Genomic DNA, 20,720 nt, shown 5'->3' with positions numbered 1-20,720 from the left:
GTCGGATCTACGCTCCTCTGACACGTGTGGTAGGACATGCAGACATACAGTCAGTGATCTGAAGAAGCTGCCACAGCAGAGCAGGCAATTAAAAGCAAATTTGTTTACTGTCTTACATTTACTTGAAACTTTCACTATGCAGCACATTTTGCCTCCAGAGCCTCAAACAATACCCTGGTAGGCACAAATTATTTTTGCTCACTTGCATACACCCAGAATACTTGTTTTACCATCCCCTCTCCTCTGACCTGCTTCTAAGCTTCTAATTGACCTCAGGGTCAAGAGCTTCATCCCTACTTTGGTTCTCCCAGCAGCTGTGAAACAGCGAGAAACAGAGCAAATGGGCAATCACTCGTGCCACACATCCTGCAATTGCTCACTGCCCACAAATTATAGCAACATTGGTGCTGTACAGCAAATTGGAATACATCAAAACCCTGCAAACTGGGGAATAAAGATAAATTTAACCTTACTGACTTGAATAAAGCCCTTTTCTTTAAAAAAAAAATCTCTTTTTTAAGGCATACATTATTAAATGCAATAAAGTTTGTTTTAATCTCACAAAGTTTTATATAGTTATACGTGAAGACAAAAACAACTCACAAATACAACATTTGCTGATCTAATCAAATCTTGCTTAAAAGCTAACTTGCCAGAGGAGGTGCCCTGCTGGCAAAGCCTCTTGAGTTTAATGACACATTGCCAATCCGTTTAAGGCCAAAGCCAAACCATCTCTAAACAGGTGCTGAATTGTGATCACGGATTAAAAGAAAACCTAAGCAAAAAATGCCAAGAAATTAAACACCTCTGGGTCACTAGTTTGAATCTATTCCAGGCTACTAAATCAGCTACAGTAATTACCATCTGGTAGTCTACATAAAAATAAATTACTGGCCTTTTTGTTTTAATTCACTTTGTGCTACACAAAGGTCTTTATAAACACAAGTTTCAATTGTAATTGAAAGCTTTGTTGATAATCTCACTGGGTTATACCCAGTGCAACTACGTATTGAGCTCGAACTGCCTTCTCATTACTGGCAAGCCACCAGAAGTCCTCCCATCCGCTCACTGCAAGGGTGTGTGCACTACACCTACAGCATTTGGAGAGAAAAGAAGGACACTTAGTTTCTTAAAAAGAATCCATTTCTGTCTGAAACAAACAGAAATGCTTTCTGTTTCATCACCCTGAGGACAAGGGCTCATAATTTAGTTGGTGTAAAAATAAAGATATTCATTGCTAAACTTCACCACATCAATGCAGAGGAAAAGTAGTTGACAGGAATACTAAGAAACACTCTTATCTTCTCTTTTCTGAAGGAAATATTTTGTGAAGAATAATTAACAGTATTTTTAAAAAGACCACTTTTCTTGAGTTGTGTGTCTGCACATCCAAAAAAAATCCCGGTCAGTTGTTTTTGGAATAAACTGCAATTTATTTATGACACTTCTCCCACCAAAGTACATTACACAACTGTCTGTTCTATACTGCATACAGCATTTGAACTGAAATTCTTGCACACTACACGTAGCTAGTTTATTTCTTTCTAAGAAGAAATTTCAGTTCCAATAATACTTTTAATTGAGTTTTCGGGGGGGGGGGTCTCCCTTCTTTTTCTTTTACATATTATTTTAAATAAAAACCCTTCTTCCAAGTCATTCTCATGAAAGAGTTGACTATAAATGACCACAGAAACAATTTTCATTCTTTACTATCTTTTTCTTAACCTACATTATAAGAATTAAACTCAATAATATTCTATGTAATTTATCCTCCACTTAATGCTTCTTTCACAGGACAGATATTTGACTTATGGTACATTTTACATATTCTACTCCCTTCACTTCTTCAAACAAGCTTAAAGATGTTCTTTTCACCCCTAAATTTAACTAAAATAAATATGTGGATATAAAAACCTATGCAGTCTCTCTCAAAATATAATTGTCAACAGTTTAATAAAACCCACTCATTTTCTTAGTTTCTCTCATCCTCCTCTCACCCATTTTTCTTCCAGTTTCTTGACATAAAATGCAGGCTACAATAAAATGGCACAGGCCATCACAAGGGCATGCAAACAAAGCATTTTTCCTCAGTGAAGGCCCACCTTAATTATTTTAAGTGCCTCCTTCTGAAATCTGACATTTTGAAGGAGGAAGGGAAGTAGGAGAAAGACACTCAACTGGACAAATGGGAGCCAGGCATGGGCAGAAGCTCAGCAAGCTGAACCCACAGACAGAGCTGTTCTAAGCAGAATATTCACATTAACGAATGGGGGCAGAGATGGATGCTAGGTAAAAAATACTCAGTATGAGAATAAAAATTTTAAATAGACCTCTGCCTGTATTTTTTGTTTTGTTGGGACCCTATTTGTTGTTGTTGTTGTTCTTGGTGTGGTTTTGCTTGTTTTGGAGTTATATTTAATAAAGTCTCCTCTGAGTCAATACTTGTGTACACAGGTAGGTGGGTTTGTTTCCTTAATTTAAGGAAACAGTTCAGTTGTTTCACCATCAGGGCTTTGAAAAACTCAGTGGCAGAAGAAATATTCAATTAAAAGTATTGCTAACTCTTACCTTACCCTGTCCCAAACAGGGTTCATTTAAATATGGATGCATTTTTAGAAGTTCATCTGCAATTGCCGTAATTTGCAGGTGAATGACAGCCAATTTTGAAAACAACTTGTTGGCTCTTAAATGACTGAAGAAATCATTAAGATTCAAGCAATAAAAAACTAAAATTTGTAGCATCCATCCTGACGTCAACCTCTGCAACACCATGTTAAATAATCTGCATGTGTAACCTGGACATATAACACTACTCAGGACCTGTAGGATCCTTCTTCTTCTAGAAGAACTGCCCTAGTGATTCTACTTACATTAAAAGCTTGAAATACTCTAAAATCTCAAGCCTATGTTGGTGTTGAAGAGAAAGGCACTTATATTCAAAACAGGATTGCTGTACCAGGGTATAATCTCACAAGTACAGATAACTCTATGCTGGTAACTGCAATTAAGGCAGAACTTGCCAAAACCTTAAATATAACTCAAAAGAAGCCCAGACTCTCTGTCCAGATAGCTACAACCTACCAGGCATCTTTTCAACTGTCATTTCAGAAAACAGCTCCAACATGAGATCAGTGCTGCTTTTATGCTCTTCAGAAGAGGCAATAATTCTTTAAGTATTGTTAACTAATAAGCTGTATTAATTTATTTCAGTCACCTGATGCCCTGAATATTCTTAATATTGAAGATTATACATGGTTTATTGTATTTTAACTTACAAAATCAGCAGGTCACATCACACAACAACAAAACAAACCCTGCAGTTAAGCAGTAGTGTCATTCATATACGTGGCAATTTACTCTAGAATTTACTCTTTGCTTCCTCCTTGCATCAAAGCCTTTCTGCTCTGAATTTCTCTACATCATGCTTCCCCCTCCACCAAACCCCTGTCTGATAGTCTCCAATTTTCCAGAAGTTATTGTACTTTTTTTTCCCCCACTACCATTAATTCAGTGGATCAGGAATCCAAAGAAAGGCTAAGTTCTGCAAAGCATGAAACATCACTTTTGCTGTATTCATCTTTTTTGCCTATTCTGAGCAGACATAGGAGCTGCTTTTTAAACAGCAAACCTATTATAGTGATGTAAAACTCTATCTTAATGTCATAAAAGTGATAAGAAGCCCATAAGAAATCCTAATTTAAAATTATACATGAATCTTACTATATCCTGTATTTTTTGAATATTTTGCAATCAAGACAAAAGGGAAAGTACTGTAATTATGAATAAAGTTTCAAAAATGCAGCAACAGAGTTTGCTGACCTTAATTATTTTCTGTCTGACTCACCTTGGCGAGGGAGGAGCCTCAAAGATTAAGTGGGACACAACAGTTGATTAAGCATAATTATTTTGCTTTAAAACTTGCAAAAAGAAGGTTTCTTTAATAAAATAGCCACAGAGTTCTGATGAAATTTTTAAAAGAGGAAGAAGTATTAACTTTTGCAACTCTTTGAAGGAAAAGTTAAAGGCTATAAAAATGGGTGCTGAAAGACCAGACTGTATTGCATTTAGAACTTTTACAAAGTTTTTGCCAACAAGGTATGAATTCTGAACTATAGGTTTATTTCCATCTTAAACACAGACAAAAACTGAACACTGATGACATTTATATTACTTGTACTTTTAAATTTATACCCAGTATTTCTTTAAATCAAGGCAAATCCACCTTGCATTCCCTGATCCATATTAGCAGAGACAAGGGTACTAAAAACAAAACTGTGCATTCAAGGGAAAATAAAAGAAAGAGCAGATGATATTAAAAAAGTTATTTTGATAACTGATCTGACAACACTTACACTGGTTGAATACCAGCTAAATTTTACAGTTTACAGTATTAGATTAAAAACCACAACTGTGAGCAAGTCTGCCACATTGATGTTCACAAATTACAACCATACCTTTGTTACTTTATCTTAGTAATTCCAGGTATCAATTTGTACCATTATCCAGTGAATTAAAGAAAAGAAAGTCAATCAGAAAAACCAATTTCACTGTTACCTCAAACTTAAATGACATATTAAAATTTGCTATGAAATTGCCGATTTGAGATAAAAGTACTTCTGTTAAAATCACTTAAAAGACATTGTTATTCCTAATTAGATGGATAAATATCACTCCTCTCCCATCATTTATTCTTGTAGTTTTGCCTAACAGAAACTGCTTCCCTAGCATGTAAAGATTAATATCCATTTAGAATATATTCATATTCCCATGAATTTGATGTTAAAATTGCCTTCAAACAGTAATTTATATATACACACATACACACATAAATGGTATGTGCTTGAGACAAAATATTAATTAAGAACAAGTGCTACACATCTGATTATGCATAATAACATCATCAAGGAAAATAAAGTAATACAATTCAAAATTATTACTATTACCTGGAATAGCTGAGGTAAAGCTTTCACTGTGAGACAGAACCATATTCCCAGCTTGCATGGAAGTAAGTCATGCCACTGTGGTTTGTCCAGTATTCTGCAGTCAAACAAAATTGTAGGTTTTTCATTATTGCCACACAATCTCAGAGCCAGAAAATTCCCATTATCCTTTAAGATGATTAGCATTTGTCAACTCCCATAAAAATGTCTAACTACATAATAGTAAAGATACATTTTGAATATTTAATTCAAAATATGCAACAGTTAACTTCTAGTCATTGCTGTATTTTGATCTCCTTAAAGGGCTTTTCTTCAGGAAAATAAATTCATAAGCCACATAATCAGTTTTTTAAAAAAATCCAAACAAAAAAGAACACTCAAGCCTCAACCAAGTGTTCAAAAGTGCTGACAACCAGATATGAAGACTGTAGCATAAACAAAACAATACATAAAAATTAATGTCATTTGCAGTTCACTGGAGCATTACTCACTGATGTCATCAGGAAAGACGACAGCCAGAATGGTCTCTGATCTCCATCCCACATTGATCCAGTTCATGCCCCTGCTGTGTGAACTATTTAAACCCTTTATTTCTTTCTATGAATCAATAGAAGAAATGGTGGTATCTTTTGGAGTGTCCTGAAAGTCACTATTTCCCTATGTGTTCCTTGGCAAACAATGTGTTAGAAGCCTTTATCAACATGCTTGTTTTGAAGTTCATCAGATAAAAAGCATTTAATCAGACAAGCATTAAAACCTCATAAAAACTCCTTGCTTAGTATAGTGACAAACTAAGGCTCAAATTAATTGAAATTTGTTACTTGTAATCAAAAGGCAAAAACCTTTAAAGACGGAAAAAGTCATAAAGTCTTCTAAAATCAACTTATAGAAATAATATCCTTTGATAAGCCAGACACCATTCATTCAGCCTTAATATTTCAATTATTGTTGATCTGCTGGATAAACACCACATGTTAATTTACAAATCAAAACCTGAAAAACACATCTACACTTGCACACTTTATATCAGGAGTGGCTGTTGCTACAAATACCACTAGCCTTCTCATAAAATATTTCAATGATGCAAAGAGAAAATGACAGAACTAAACCAGTAACTGACAAAATGTTTAAAATGCAGAAAAACAAGAGAGTTCCTTCCCACCTTTCATTTTTGTCTAGAGCAGCGAGTTTGGCTTCATCTGTACTCCTGACGCCTGTTTTTTTCTTCTTCTCCCTCTTTTTTCTGCTAAGCAGTTCATCCTTGATGTAGAAAGAACTATGGTTACAGGTTATCATTAGCATGTAAACCACAAATGTTACTGGGACTCTTCTGTGAAGGGTAAACAGTAGAGTAGCATTTATGCAAATGCATCTGGAGTCCTACATGATTAAGTAAAATGATCTATCTTAACAATAACTGTTGCCATGGTATCCAGTCTTTAAACACACATGAAGTCCAGTTCTGTCACTCATGTGTATCTCCATAGCAATCAAAGTTTTCTAAGAGGAGAAAGCATTCAACTTGCCTCCTTTCTCATTCATCAACTTCAATAATGCAGTAGAAAATAAAAAAAGTAAATAGATGCTAATGTATGAATATTTTTCAAGTTATGCTAAGTTTTCTTCCTAGTCTACTAAGTGCAATAGACTTTTATATGACAAAATATAAAATTATCAAAAAATAATGTGGTTTATACTGCTTACCAATTCCCCACTGTTAACAAAAGCCCAAAACAAAAAAGCATTTGGCTAAGAAGAAAGGCAAAGCAAGTATGACTTTTATACTAATAAAACCTGATTATTTTTAAACACTACTTAGGAGAACCATAGACATGACTACAGTAGCACATCATTCCGCATCAACAAACGATAGAAGAATTTTAATTTCTCTTCTTCCTTTCAGTTAAAAAACAAAGGACTATCTCTTGCAATTTATTATCATTTCGAGGAAAACTAAGTCGTTTTGTTAAACCTTACTATTTCTGAGATGTTCCGTATCTCATTCTGTACTTACCACCATTTCAAATAAAACCCTTTTAAAATACGAAAAACACAAATTCAATCCAGGGAAAGAGGTAAAGATCTCTATAATATGCAAACTTCTGCACGAAATTCAATACTAATAATTGAAGCAAGTTTGATTTATTACCAATACTTACCAGCTGTTTTTCCAGGTAGATTGACCAAACCACAGCATAATGACCCACTGTGAGTATAATGAACAAGAGTAATGCCAGCTCAGCATTGCTCATTTTTCTCACCCGCCTGTAGTAGAACACAGGCTGTCGCCAATCTGGTAGTCCATTGATCAGAATATCATCATACCTACAGTAGCAAACACAACAGGCTTTCATGAGAGCTAAAAGTAAAATAAGCCAAACCATCCAATTATAAAACAAAAGATAATCCACAGAGTGCTTGAATAATACACACACAAAAGATCATTTAGTAATTTTTTATTATTATTTTTCTTTTTAGAGAGCAATGCCTTGTTTTGTCAGCAGCTAGGCTTGCATCTGGAAACAAACAGAAGCCAGAACCAAACGCTTGGGAAATGTTCCCAATCTTTCAAGGGAAAAAAAAAAAAAAGTAATTCAAATGCTCCTGCAACACTCCCCACACACCCCCCTGCCTCTCGAGCCCCTCCAAGTTCATGTACTTCTGAAATAAGAGGCTTCAAAAACATAGATGTGTTCTACCTGCCCAGTAATCATCAGTGGCCAGGTCTCCGTGATAGAAGTAAATAACAACCTACTAACTATTATATAAGCAGCAAAGAACAAATGTCTCAAACCCTAGAACACCTTTTTTCTTTTAAAAACTAAATGCACAAGTTTTGGTGGGAGGGAAGAGGTACCTTTGCCTTTTTTTTTTTTGGTCCTTTAGTAGCACAATATCCATTAGGCACAATATCCATTAGGTAAAGACCTGCCAGACTTAACATTCATTCAGTGCAAGATATGAGCTTAGGTTAGAGGCTTGATGTTTGAAAACAAAGTTCATTACTATTTTTATTTTCTAATTGAAAAGTTGTCTCCAAAATAAATCTATTTTGAAACAGTTTAATTTTACTAACACTACTAACTGTACAGAAAACATTTTATGACTATTTGTCTGTTTTCCTTCGCATGAATGTCTTCAAAAATCATAGTATGTCTGGGTTCTTTTATTTACAGTATATCATAAATTTAAAAATAAACAAACCACAGACATGCTAACCAGCTTTTTTGTAATTAACTTTTCAGAGTAAAATTTCAAACAAAAATCTCTACAGTACACTGAAAAACCTGTATGTTTAAGATACACAACCTGTTAATCTTAAATTGAACATGACTCATTACATATTCTAATCACACCATTTCCAGAATTAAATCTGCACTGAAAGGCCTAATTTGGTGCAACACATTGACCAAAATATTTTAATTAAAAATATTCTGAGTTAGTCGCAGGCCTAATTACAGGAATAGAAATAGGGCCTATATTGTCATGCAGGTCAGTAGAACTCAGTAGTAGGTTTTTCTCAAGTAAATTGACCAATCCAGGAATAATAGCGCAGCTGCTAAACTGCCAGTCTTGACATGTAAATCAATTTAAATGCAACAACTGCACTAGCTACTTTGATAGTTATTAAATTGATACCTTGGAGATGTAGTAAAAAAAAATTCCACAAGCAAATTCATTTTTTAAGCAGAAAAAGAGGCAGTGGTTTTCAATTAAAAAATACACTTTAATTTAGTGTATATCTGGAAAAGCTGAATTCTGATAAAACATTTGTTCAAGTTGTCACCGTTATTTCTATGCAAAAGATTTAACACCTCAGGATTCTTCTGTGTTCTGAATGCTACCAGAAGTAAAATTCATTTAACAAAATTCTATCTTCCATGACAACTACAGGAATACTAAGATAAATATCTATTATTGTAACGCTTGAACTAGTAACTTCTTTCCTTTCCCAGTAATTCAAAACAAATTAGCTACTGATGCTTTAACACAAACTCTGTTCAGAAAAATTGCTTAAGATGTTATTCCAAAAGTAAAACCTCTACTTGATTTTTCTTTTAAGAAATAAGTAGAAGTTGTAGCATTTAAAAAATAACAATGCATTTACAAAAGATTTTAGTGATAATAGATTATTTTAGAAACAAAACCATTTTTGAAAAAAATTTATGTTCATAACAAGGTTTCACATAAGTTGTTCTTTAAAAAGCTTCAGAAAAACACATGTAGAAGCAAGTTTGGTTTTTTTTTTTTTTAATACTACAGTAAATTTATTAAGCAGCTGCCTTTCTTATACACTAATGGTTGTTAACTGACGTACTGAAAAAGTGGCCACTGATTAAATAAGGCCCACATACCCTAACAGTAATAACATAGTAATATGTAAACCAAGATTTCAAACTAATGTTTGGCAACCAGGTTCTATTATAAATTATTTGTTGAGAAAAAATAAATTAAGACAGCAGAGCCTCTTGCATTAAGCGCTTTAAACAGTACTCGGTATTTACTGGGCTATGTCTGCTGTTCTGAACAACAGTCTCCAAGGATTAAGTCTCAGAATCAATGCTCTATTGATTTTACTATCAATGAGCATTATGGCTCACACGACTGGCCATTTTAAGGGAAGATAGCTTCTATTATAACCCACTTTTTAGAATATATACTGTTAAAAGATAAATCACTGCTTTCAATAGTCATTAAGCGCTGTATTTGAAAAATAAAGATATCAGTGATTTTTAGGTTTTCAACTGGGAAATGATCCTACTGAAACTCAGAAGCTTCCCATAATTTTTAAACCTTGATTTTTCAAATTTATAATGTGGTTTAATTAAAAGCAAGTTTCTCATTAAAGGATTTCTTTATAGAAACTTATATTAACTATCAAAGACAGTTGGTTAATGCATGTGCATCAAGAACTACATTCACAATTTAATTACAAAGCATTCTTTTAGCTACCTATATTAATTGTAAATCTATGTAAGGAAAAGAAAAAAACAACCCAAGCTGAGAAGAAAATATATATCTGCAGTATTATTTCCTAAAACATATGTACACAGAATAAGGCAAATTTCTGACATATGAATATACCAATTGCCTCTGAAATGTAGCTGCAAAAACCCCAAAGCACCCATACAGAAACAAAAAGACAAAACCAAATCCCCACTCAGAAGTATGTTGAATACTTACTTTAAAACTCAGGATTCTATAGAAGACTTGTCAGTCTTGTAAATAACAAGTTAGAAATTGCAAGACTATTAAAATTTCTTTCTTCTGTAAAGTTTCATAAAATAGTTTTTAGAACTCTTTGTGAATCAATTCTATTGCCAGAAAAAAAATCCATTAACTGCACTAGTTACAGTATCATCTATTTCAACATAATTAAAATTTACTTTTCCCTTTAAGAGACCCACTCCATTTCATATTTCAAATTATTTCAGACACTTGATATGGTTTATATACTATAACCTTGAATTAATGAGATCTATTCTGAACTACGGGAAGATTGCACTGGTGCTTTTTATTTTGGGGGGGTCTTTTTTCCTCAAGTTGTCAAAGAAATCCAGTGCAACATCAGTCAGCACAATTTATACCTATGAATATAGACATTTAATTATAATGAGAACTCAAACACCTTTCTTACTCTAAACAAGCATATCTTGATTCCTTTGCAAATGTTTCCTGTAATCAAGCTCACATTGTTACAGAGGATAGGCCTGGTAGGTAATACAAGCTCCTTAAAATGGTAACAAACAATGAAAATAAAATCTAAGATTTTTGTCGAATTACAATTACCAGAAGTGCATAAGACTATTTTTTCATAAATTAAAATAGTCAAAGGCTAATAAATTGATTTAACGATAAATGCACCTATCTCTACATACTCTAAACATAAACTTTGTGGAATTTCACACTCTAGCAAAATACACAGCGTGTACACAAACCAAAAATTTGTGTTCTGTTGCTTGGATGTTTAATGTTAAACAGTGCTAAATTAAACAATGCTGCACAGACATTTATTGTTAGAATATTTGAATGCTTTGATTATGTAATCACTCAAAGTGTGTACGACAAAAGTACTAACATGTAACACTGCTATATTCTGTAGCACTACTAAAGATATTAATATATCTCACAAGCAACTATAACTTTCTCAGAAGAGTAAACCACATTTTCCGTACCCACACAAACACCACCTTTGGCGTTAGCCGGCACATGGAGAAGGGGTTTCATTGTTTCAAAGAGAGTTCATCACTCTCTCATACACGGTAGGACCTTATTCCTGCCTTTGCCGGTTCCAGTCTCTGTGCACGCATGAGGACTGATGCTGCATTACATCACTTTGGAGATGAGCAGTAAGAGGCAGGTACAGCAAACTTCACTACAGCAGTAGAAGCCTGAAGGTCAATCTTCTCTCAGTGGTGTAAACCCATGTTCCAAACCATTTGGTTTGTGAATTCCCAGCTTAACTGCCAGAATTCCTCATCAGCTTGTAAGAAGTAGAACTAACTTCCATCTCATCCTCACTAGATCTTCAGGTCAGGTTTAAAAAAAAAAAAAAAAAAAAAAAAAAAAAAAAAAAAAAAAAAAAAAAAAAAAAAAAAAAAAAAAAAAAAAAAAAAAAAAAAAAAAAAAAAAAAAAAAAAAAAAAAAAAAAAAAAAAAAAAAAAAAAAAAAAAACNGTATCTCTGGAATGAACATAAAACTGAATTAATAAGCCCTGAGAGCCCAAGGGTACATAGTTTCTCCCCAGTACACGGGCATGACAATAAACTTTGAGCCTCTTCCACTAGGTCCATCACCTCACATAACGCAAAGCCAAATATCAAAAACTAAAGTAGAAAGATTTCAAAAAAATCAAGAACTCCCCATTTCCCTTGGCTGTACAGTTGCAAGAAACTCTTGAGCTACTTTACAACAGAAAAAATATCACAAGGGGAGCAGCTCCTACCACACTTACTTACTACTTGTATAAGAGACATGCTACAACACCTTACAGGATACAGGACAGGCCACCCTCCATTTACAAGCTTGACAGAGTTTATCATCAGAGTATGTAATAAACCTGGTCAACAAAGGTTTTCTCAGAGCAATAAGACCATATAGTTCTGCTCAACACCTTATTTCTAAACTCAGCATACTGTTTCCAGAAAATTCTCTGAAAGCAACACTATTTAATCTACTACATTTACATTTATTAAACTACAGGATCAGTATCAACCATATATCCACACCATGCAAGAAAAATATGACGTTGCCTATGCACAAAATAAGTTACTGACAAATCAATCTGAGCAAGAACAATCTGCTGCTGCTTTAACTTCTCATTTGTAATCACTGTTGCACTTATTAACAGTAGTTGGTTACACTGGTCACATTTGTAATGCATGCAAGGATTAAACCGTAACTTTTGCAAGCTACTGTATCACAGTTCCATGCAAAAAATTTCTATTACAGCTGCAAGGAAATTCCTAGGAGTTCCATGATGGAGCTAAGTTCCAGAGAGGTAACATCCCAAAAGTGTACATGAACAACATTACAAACAAAAAATTGGGAAGATTTGGGGGATAACTCACTTCAAATGGTCTGAAATCACTGACCTAACTTTTTTTTTTTAAAAAACTTTCCTTCAGTGTAACTTCACAATGAAATTCTCCTTAGAGGGATAAAACAAACAAAAACAACAACAACAACAACAAATCCAAAAGTGCTTCTATGAAGTACATTTTCATGACACTTGAAGAGGGGATTAACAAAGTATATAATCTGCAGTATAAACCCTGGACATCTACAAAGCCAAAATCCCTTCAAGAAATGTCTCATAAAACCCTGGCTGAAGACTTGTAAGCTGAAAGATGAATTACTAAAACTCCAACCAAAAAGCAAAACTTGTTTTGTGTCTCAGTTCTCCTGGTAATCATTGGTTGAAATGTCTATTTGTTAAAAAAAAAATATAAAAAAATAAGTTCAAAATAGTCTTCTAGAAAGCCGATCTGCTCCAGGTTTTCAGTTCTTTATCCTATCCCCTTCAGGTTCTGTTGCAGAAGCAGCAGCACAACTAGCATTTATTAAAAAAAAAATGCTACATATATCAAACTTTATAATATTAGAGATAATACATCTGAAAAAGACTCCTATGAACTAAGCAACAGAAAACAATGCTGAGGATGACATAGACTGGAAATAATCCCTAAATATCATGCAACAAAACCTTGTATTGACACAGGGAGGTATGACTGACACTTGATTCGGTGGCCAATATTTTTAACCACAATTTTTAATAAAATAAGCAATGATAATTGGCACAACTGAGAAAAAAACTATTAAGAGCTTTAAAGAATTGCTTGAAATAACAGTTGGCTTTTAAGTTCTTTCAAATAACTAGTTTTAGAGGAGAAAAAAAGAGTCTGTCATGCAAAAATACTGCCTTCCCCTTTAAGCCACATACAGTCTTTAATAAAACATCTACCTAGGAATTACAAACTCGAATTATGAAAAAAAAATCATGTGAAGTGTTACAATTAAGTCAAATAGGCCTTGAATACAGCATTGGTATGAATTGTTTATTTAAGAATCTGTGCAATTTAACTTACGTCTTCCTCCTTTCTTCATCCTTTAAAACCTCATAGATGGCCACCAACTAAAACAAACAAACAAAAAAGAAAACAAACACACACAAAAAGATTTTACTTTACAATTAAGTTTATCAGGTTTGAATGGTAGTATCATATTTACATCTGCCAACCACTGACCTCTGCCAGTTCTCACTTTTCCCTACAAGACTAAAAGGCAAACCCAGTATGCAAAAGAAATAGTGACATATTCATATACAAAGTATCATCAGACACAAACAAGCAACTCCTAGGCAAGACTTTTTCCCCCTCTTCACATCTGACAAACTGTGCCCGTGTTTCAGTTACACCTTAAAAATAGGTATCACTTGTTTCATCCTAAAGATCCTAGTGAAATTAAGTAGGCTGTATTTAGTCATCAGAGGTACATTTTAAACATAAAGCTAATTACAAAGTCATGTTGTTTCATTCTATAAAGACTCAAAGGCTGAAAATTAAGTAATTAAAACTAATAATTTTCATTAAATTATGCCTACCTAGGTCTTGTGTTAAGAACTGATCAGAAATTTTCCACACTGCTTTTCAAAGTGCAAAATATATTTTCCTCCTAGGAGTGTAAGTATTATGTTCAAATTATTTTAATATACAGGTAAATACTAAATCCAGGCTATTCAACAAGTTAATTCCATAAAAGTGTATTTGGTTTTAGTCTAGCTACATCAAGGAAAGTGTAATTCAATGTTTAACTAATTCATTTCAAAGGTGTACCACTGTTCTTACTAAAATGACATAATAAAAAAATTTTGATTCTATTTGCCCTAAAACTTTTACTGCCACACATTGCACTTACTTGCCTAAACTGTGTTTCCGCATTTTCATCTTTATTCTTATCTGGGTGTAAAATTAGTGAAAGCTTTCGATATGCTTTCCGAATGTCTGCAGATGAAGCATCCTGAAAAAAAGGAAAACAAAGCAAATTGTCAGAAACTGATTCTCTGAACTTTGTTAAGATCTGAAGGCAGCCAACCAAGTGCAGGAACTAAGGAAATGTACTTTGAGACATCTAACAACCAAACCTGCAGCCACCCCGGCCTAAATGACTTAACAGTCATTCAGTCCAATTCATCTCTCAACTCCCTTCATTACCATACATCCATTACAATGACATTTGCCAATACTTCCAAACACTGTCTTGCTTAAAACCTAACCCGGGCACCTTCTGCACCATTTAAAAGTTCAAATGAAAACTGAAAATTATTGCATCTGCATATCTTCAAGACAGACATAATTTCAGCAAATTATCATGCTCAATTTCCCAAACTCAGGACTTGCTAAGAACTCTTCCCTTATTAATATTTACATGCAATTCACTCCTAATAGGACTTCCATTCAACTTCAGCTTCACCATGTCTAAAGAACTGCATTTTTCTAAAGTAGCTTCAAATTGTAGTCTTGGAGCTATGCTGTAGCACTGACACCAATCTATATCTTAACCATTATAAGAGCTGCACACATTTTAGGAGAAAAAATAAAACTCAAAATGTAAAATGATGCACCAACTTAGCTGCACAAACACAAGTTTCTGGATTAATGACTGCTATTTAGTACATGCTATAAAGATATCCAGAAACAAAAATATCACGAGTTGTATTCTATATTATATAGGTGTTACCCTCACCAGAAGATCCACAAAGCATCACATTGAAACAGAACTACTTGCATTCTATTACTAATATGTCTGAGGCAACATTTAAGAAACCAACTGTTTATATGACAATTTTTATTTCCTAATTTTAAATATATTGTTCCCAAGTATAGTCTCTCTCTCAAAATTACAGTGTCAATAGGGATTAAAAAAACACCAAAACCTAGATCTGAATTAGCTGTGGAACAGAGCTGGAACAAGATAATAATTAATGCAATACTGTAATTAGTCTGTCAGGTTTTTTATTACAAATCATTATTTTCGTTTTAAAATTTTCAGTTTTATAACATGAGGCTATTACAATGCTGTATACAAGTTTGGGCCTGCAGTGAATAATAGAGAAAGACTGAATGAGGAGAAGGAGAAAAGCAGGGGAAAATGCAGAATTTGAAAAACTCAGCTCTGAAACTGTATTTTAAGGAAGTTGGTATTATCGCCTAACACAAGACCGGAGTGTCCATAGTCTTTTGTCTGTCAAAAGAAGATTTCTCCTGAAAAGACCACATATGCATTTTTTAAGCTGAAATACCAGCTTGCTTCCAGCTTGATTACTGCCAATGAGTTGTTTCATATTGCCATTGTTTTATAGGTTTATTTTTAACTTTCGGTTAAGGGGAAGGAAGAGACAGTGACTAAACATCTATTCTAAGCTCAGAGAAACATTAAATTCTTGAGACACAGAGTTGATAGAATTTTATGAAATAAATGTGAAAATGCCATGTAAAAATATCTTTTAAAAATGAGGGACTGAGATCATGATAACCTCAACAAATGAGTACCTCTAGACCATGTATCTGGGATAAACAACCACAGTTTATTCCTTCTCTACCATACACTTAGATGCTTGGTATTATTTTTGGAGCACTCACGATTAAAAGTTAAAAAAACTGATAAAAGCATATTAGCAATCTGTCCCACAGTACTCTTCCAATTACTTCAAAAACAACAAACAAGCAAAAAAACCTGCAGTGTTTTCAGCTGTATCTGAAGAATTTAAACCTTAGTTTTATTTGGTAGCAGCAGGATTATTTGTGTGAAAGATCAGGACAAAAGGTAGTTTATATGTTTAATGCTTAAGCAAAGCAACAGATCCCAAGACAACTCTGAAATAATCAAGCTGCTTAAATATTTATGTTCCTTCACCTTGAGAAGATGAAACAAAAATGTATGAATTCACAAAACCAGATTGTTCATCTTAGCTACCAGAAATAACGTAGATTGTTTTGTTTCCCCTCATCTACCAACCCAGTCAGTCACTTCATAAACAACACGGGCTTGTCTTCAAACGAAATATAATTATTTAAACACTACTATATCCAATAAAAGATAGGAAATAGTTTACTGGTCATGGTTTTAGCTAAACCATGAAAGTGATCTTCAGCACCATATCAGCTTCTTGTAATTAAGCCCCTAAAAGGTTAAAGAGGGTACAATAATATCAATAGATAATTAAACAAGGGATGTTACTGTAAATTATTTCATTACAACTGGCACATAGGAATTTCTAAAGCAGTAATTCTGCCTGCTAAGCGACTCTTCACAATACCAGCCAACCCAACACTGGGGAATGATGTATGTTCCAAACATTTTGCTCATTAATGTTACCTACAGGTAATGTTAGGCATCTTCAGGTAAGGTTCCAGATCCTCCAGGATCTGCCCTCAACAAAAGTGGTTGGTTTTTGAGAAAAGCCTCTTGTCACTACAGGACTTCCTAGCAATGTAGGACTCTAAGTAAGCTATAAAGAACTATTATTTTCGAACTAATGAAGAAACAACTCTCAAACTCAAATCATCTGTTCTGAGACCATCATTTATAGTTACCTGGCTCTGTTGGTCACCTTTAGTAACATTTCAAGAAAGGCTGAGCAACAAAACACAGCGTGAAGAGTCAGTATTTTCTGCAGATTAAGGCATTATTTTACATATTAGGGCAGAAGGCCAGACTAGAGAAAGCCATGATCACACTAAGGTTTTGTTCGTTTTAAAGAAAATGCTCAGGCAACACGTTCGATGGCTTTGTTTAGAATTTAGAAACCTTGATCTCAGTTACATCTATAGAGGGAAAAATAAAACCTGTATTAGGCACATCAGTTAACAGCAGAAGGAGCTGGTAATGTTACAGACAGCAAGTGCATTAATTGGCTTCTCCAACACTGGCTCAGGTTAGCAGATTTTGCCACCAACTAAGGCAAATGAGCCTGTCACAGTGTCTCCCTCATGTAGATACAAACATCTCACGCATCACCCTATCTCTTGATATCTATCCTTCCAAAGCAATATTGTCCCATCATACTTTCAAGGTGGAATCTCTCTTTGTTTTGTGCCAGACTTAGTTCTCAGAAATACCAAACTGCCAGTCTTTATTTGGATAGGCCACAGTCTGGCCTCTTACGCATGCAAATATGCAAGTATTCATGAGGGAATTTTTAAATTCTTAACACTTCATTGAACCATCGTATCCATGTGCCTAGTTACATGGCCTCTAGGTAGAAGTTAAAAGTTCAATCTTCTACATTTTTTTACGTAATCCCTTACACTGCAAACAAGTATTTTAACACACAAACAAAATTACCATTTGAAGGAATCAACAGAATGCCAAAGTTAAATACATTTTTTATAAAGTTCTCTGTTGGACTTAGAGACATTTGCCTCAAGGACAATACAAGTCATATTCAAAGGATGGGGAGAAAAGGAATCATTCTTCTCACTCTTTATGTACTTTTGGCAGCTTGTTTAATTCAGACAATGAAAAACACATTACTAAGTTTTATTTTACTCGGAATCCTTTTCATATTCTCTAGTATTATCAAGGAAAGTTCTATCCTTACACTACAAATACATATACAGAAACACAAAGGATTTTTTTCACCAAAAAAACCCCCAAAACAAAACAAAACAAAACACAAAACCAAAAAAAACCCACAATACGTAAATGGTCATTTGCCTTCCATTCTTTAAAAATTAAATTATTGCTGAAATCTGGTCTCCTCCTCTGTCTATACAAATTCAGAGTCCCACTACAGAGTTCACTTCCATCTTTACAATAAACAGTACACACTACAAGTATACCGTTCCATTGCCTTCTATTCCTAATGTAACTATGATTACTAATGAAGCTAAAAAAAAAAAAAGCCTCATTGTGGTCCCAAGACAATTTTGGTGAACACATAACATATCAGATATTGCCATAGGCAAACAGTGATTAGGTCAAGGGGAAAAATAATCAATGTCTACATAGTTTTCACTTACCAACATACACAATTCAAAATCTAAATTGTTCCCTTGAGTGCAATGCAGTTATACAACAAGACTTAGTTACTTACAATTTAGCAACTGCTTCTAACGCAGTAAATGTGTTCAATTCATCTTGGGTTTTAAATATGCCTGCCAATGTCTTCGAATAGGTGGCAGTATCTTTATTAGCAATGGGAAGGCACGTGGTCCAAGAAACAAGTATGCAGATAGAAATCACACTTCTATTCACCTGCAGTTTGTCCAATCACTGGTTAAAGGGTGAAAGGAGAAAGACATCAGTGCATCTGTTTCACTGCAGTGCTGCTGAATGACTGTGTAGAATTTTCCACAGCCACACTGCTGAAGCTACATGGCAAAAAATGACAATTGCACAGAGCACCAGCTGACTCTTTCAAGTGCAAACCTGAAAGTAACTTCAATGCAGGTAGGCCGTCAGGAGGTCTTTTTTAGCATTCCCAAATGATAAATCAAAGTTATATAATTCTTGTGTTTGGATTTTTTTTTTTTTTTAATTCGAGCCCTCGAATGAATGTGGTTTCTTCAATAAAACTATTTTATTCAGTACTTTTGTGCAGAAGAAGGGGCATAAGCCACTACTTTCCTTCTGGTAACCATCAGGCATACAAGCTGAAGATGAATGGTACAGAAAAAGAAACAGAAAGTAAGCTTTGTAAATTCACCATCACATATTTTTCTTCCATGATTTGAAACTGCAGGATGCACAGGCTGTCCCACAGAAATCACAAACAAGCAGGGGCAGGTACCAGACAGAAGCTGCGTCTATTAAACACTGTGTCAACACTGCTACTTTCTACCTGTTTGTCTTCATGTGAAGTCCACAGAAAACTAATATCCCTAAGTGTTAGAGAACAAACAAACATGACTGTAGGTCAACAATTAAATATCTCCTGCCCTCATTCCTTAAGCAGCATCAAGGAAGCCAATGTGATCCCTTCTTTAGCGTCTCATTCTCATATGGGGACAGAACAGTGATCGCTGTTGCTCCATGACCCTTCTCTGGGTAATTCTTAAGATGGAAACCATATGGCAGCAACCCTTCTTCCAGCCTGGTTCTTACCCTCATGCTGGTTCAGCACAGGCTGACACACACACACCTCTTCAATACCACTCCCAGACTTGCTTCACACATATTCACTTCAACCTGGTCCTAATTTAATCTCCCATGATCAGATTAGTTCCAAGAAGTACACCTAAGTTTGCCAAGTCTGCACTTGGAAAAACATTTATGAGGGAAATAGAATCTTGTAGAAAATTCCAGAGGTGGGAAGGACCTGCTGGCAATCCTGAAGATTATATATAGGTTATATAGATTTATATATAAAAAACTCTAGGAAAGGAAAACAAGTGTCTCCCAGAAGACCAAGCGTTATCTGTGAACTTTCATAGTTAATAGATACCAGCTGAGTTTTGGCTTAAATTTCTCGCTGCATAACCTTTGTTCAATTACCCTTTATTTTATCGAACTTCTTTCTAAGACAGTCATCTTTTCCAGGGATGTAAAACGAGTTAAACTCAAATTTGCTGCTTGTCTACAGATGAGTGCCCCAAGCATACGCAGGCAGGAGGAGAGATCTGCTCTGCTGCAAACCCAGCCATGTGTCTCACAACATTCCATTGATTTAAACTGAATAACAGCACAGCAGGGAAATACATAGGAACTAAAAATAATGCTAAAAAGGTGTTTTAATGCTTTTTTATGTTGCTAAGTTTTAAAGCAATTCATGAAATGAAAATGAATACAAACCAGTACAATGTATTCCTGTGAGCTTCTGATAACTGGCACAATCCCTTCCCTGGCATGTTTGTTTCCAAGGGAGTGTGTCAAATGAAAGAAGACCCTGTTTTCAGTCTAGCATCCCAAATGAATGAAAATTCTGCTGCCTCATGCTTGAGAAACCAAATAAAAGTGTTCTCCTCAGCACATGTGCACAATTATATGGGCGTAGGTTTTCTTGACCAATTTGAACAACAGTATGTATACATAATTTTTTTTCTTCGTTGAAACTATTTCATCCTTTTACATTCAGAAAATGATTACTTAGGAAAAATTAGATTGCCCAAGAGAAGACTGTCGTGTACAACCATAAGTTACATTTTAACATAAGCTTTGTCTCAGATGCAGAGAACACTCATGAACTCTCAACATTTTTAAAATCACTCTTCAAATTCACAATGGATAGAAGGCTGTGAAACAACAACTGAGGACATTACTCAAGCCAATAGTAACTAA

At 34.5% G+C, this 20,720-nt stretch overlaps 1 protein-coding gene across 1 annotated transcript in view; it reads right to left on the bottom strand.

The window, feature by feature from the left end:
• DNAJC1 (DnaJ heat shock protein family (Hsp40) member C1) overlaps positions 1–20,720 on the bottom strand; it is a 103,082-nt gene that overhangs the window by 52,088 nt on the left and 30,274 nt on the right. Inside the window, exons 2-6 of the mRNA XM_027887601.1 lie at positions 14,358–14,459; positions 13,529–13,575; positions 7,100–7,265; positions 6,103–6,200; positions 4,944–5,037 (exon numbers count right to left, since the gene is read on the bottom strand). Of these exons, the coding sequence (XP_027743402.1) occupies positions 4,944–5,037; positions 6,103–6,200; positions 7,100–7,265; positions 13,529–13,575; positions 14,358–14,459 (507 nt within the window). The remainder of the gene's footprint in view (positions 1–4,943; positions 5,038–6,102; positions 6,201–7,099; positions 7,266–13,528; positions 13,576–14,357; positions 14,460–20,720) is intronic.

Source organism: Empidonax traillii, unplaced genomic scaffold (genome assembly GCF_003031625.1).
Source record: "Empidonax traillii isolate 1590-97213 ecotype Southwest subspecies unplaced genomic scaffold, ASM303162v1 scaffold217:size1918799, whole genome shotgun sequence".
In the NCBI taxonomy this organism is placed as follows: Eukaryota; Metazoa; Chordata; class Aves; order Passeriformes; family Tyrannidae; genus Empidonax; species Empidonax traillii.
The sequence above is the reverse complement of the archived record's forward strand: the minus strand, read 5'-3'. Positions and strand labels throughout refer to the sequence as shown.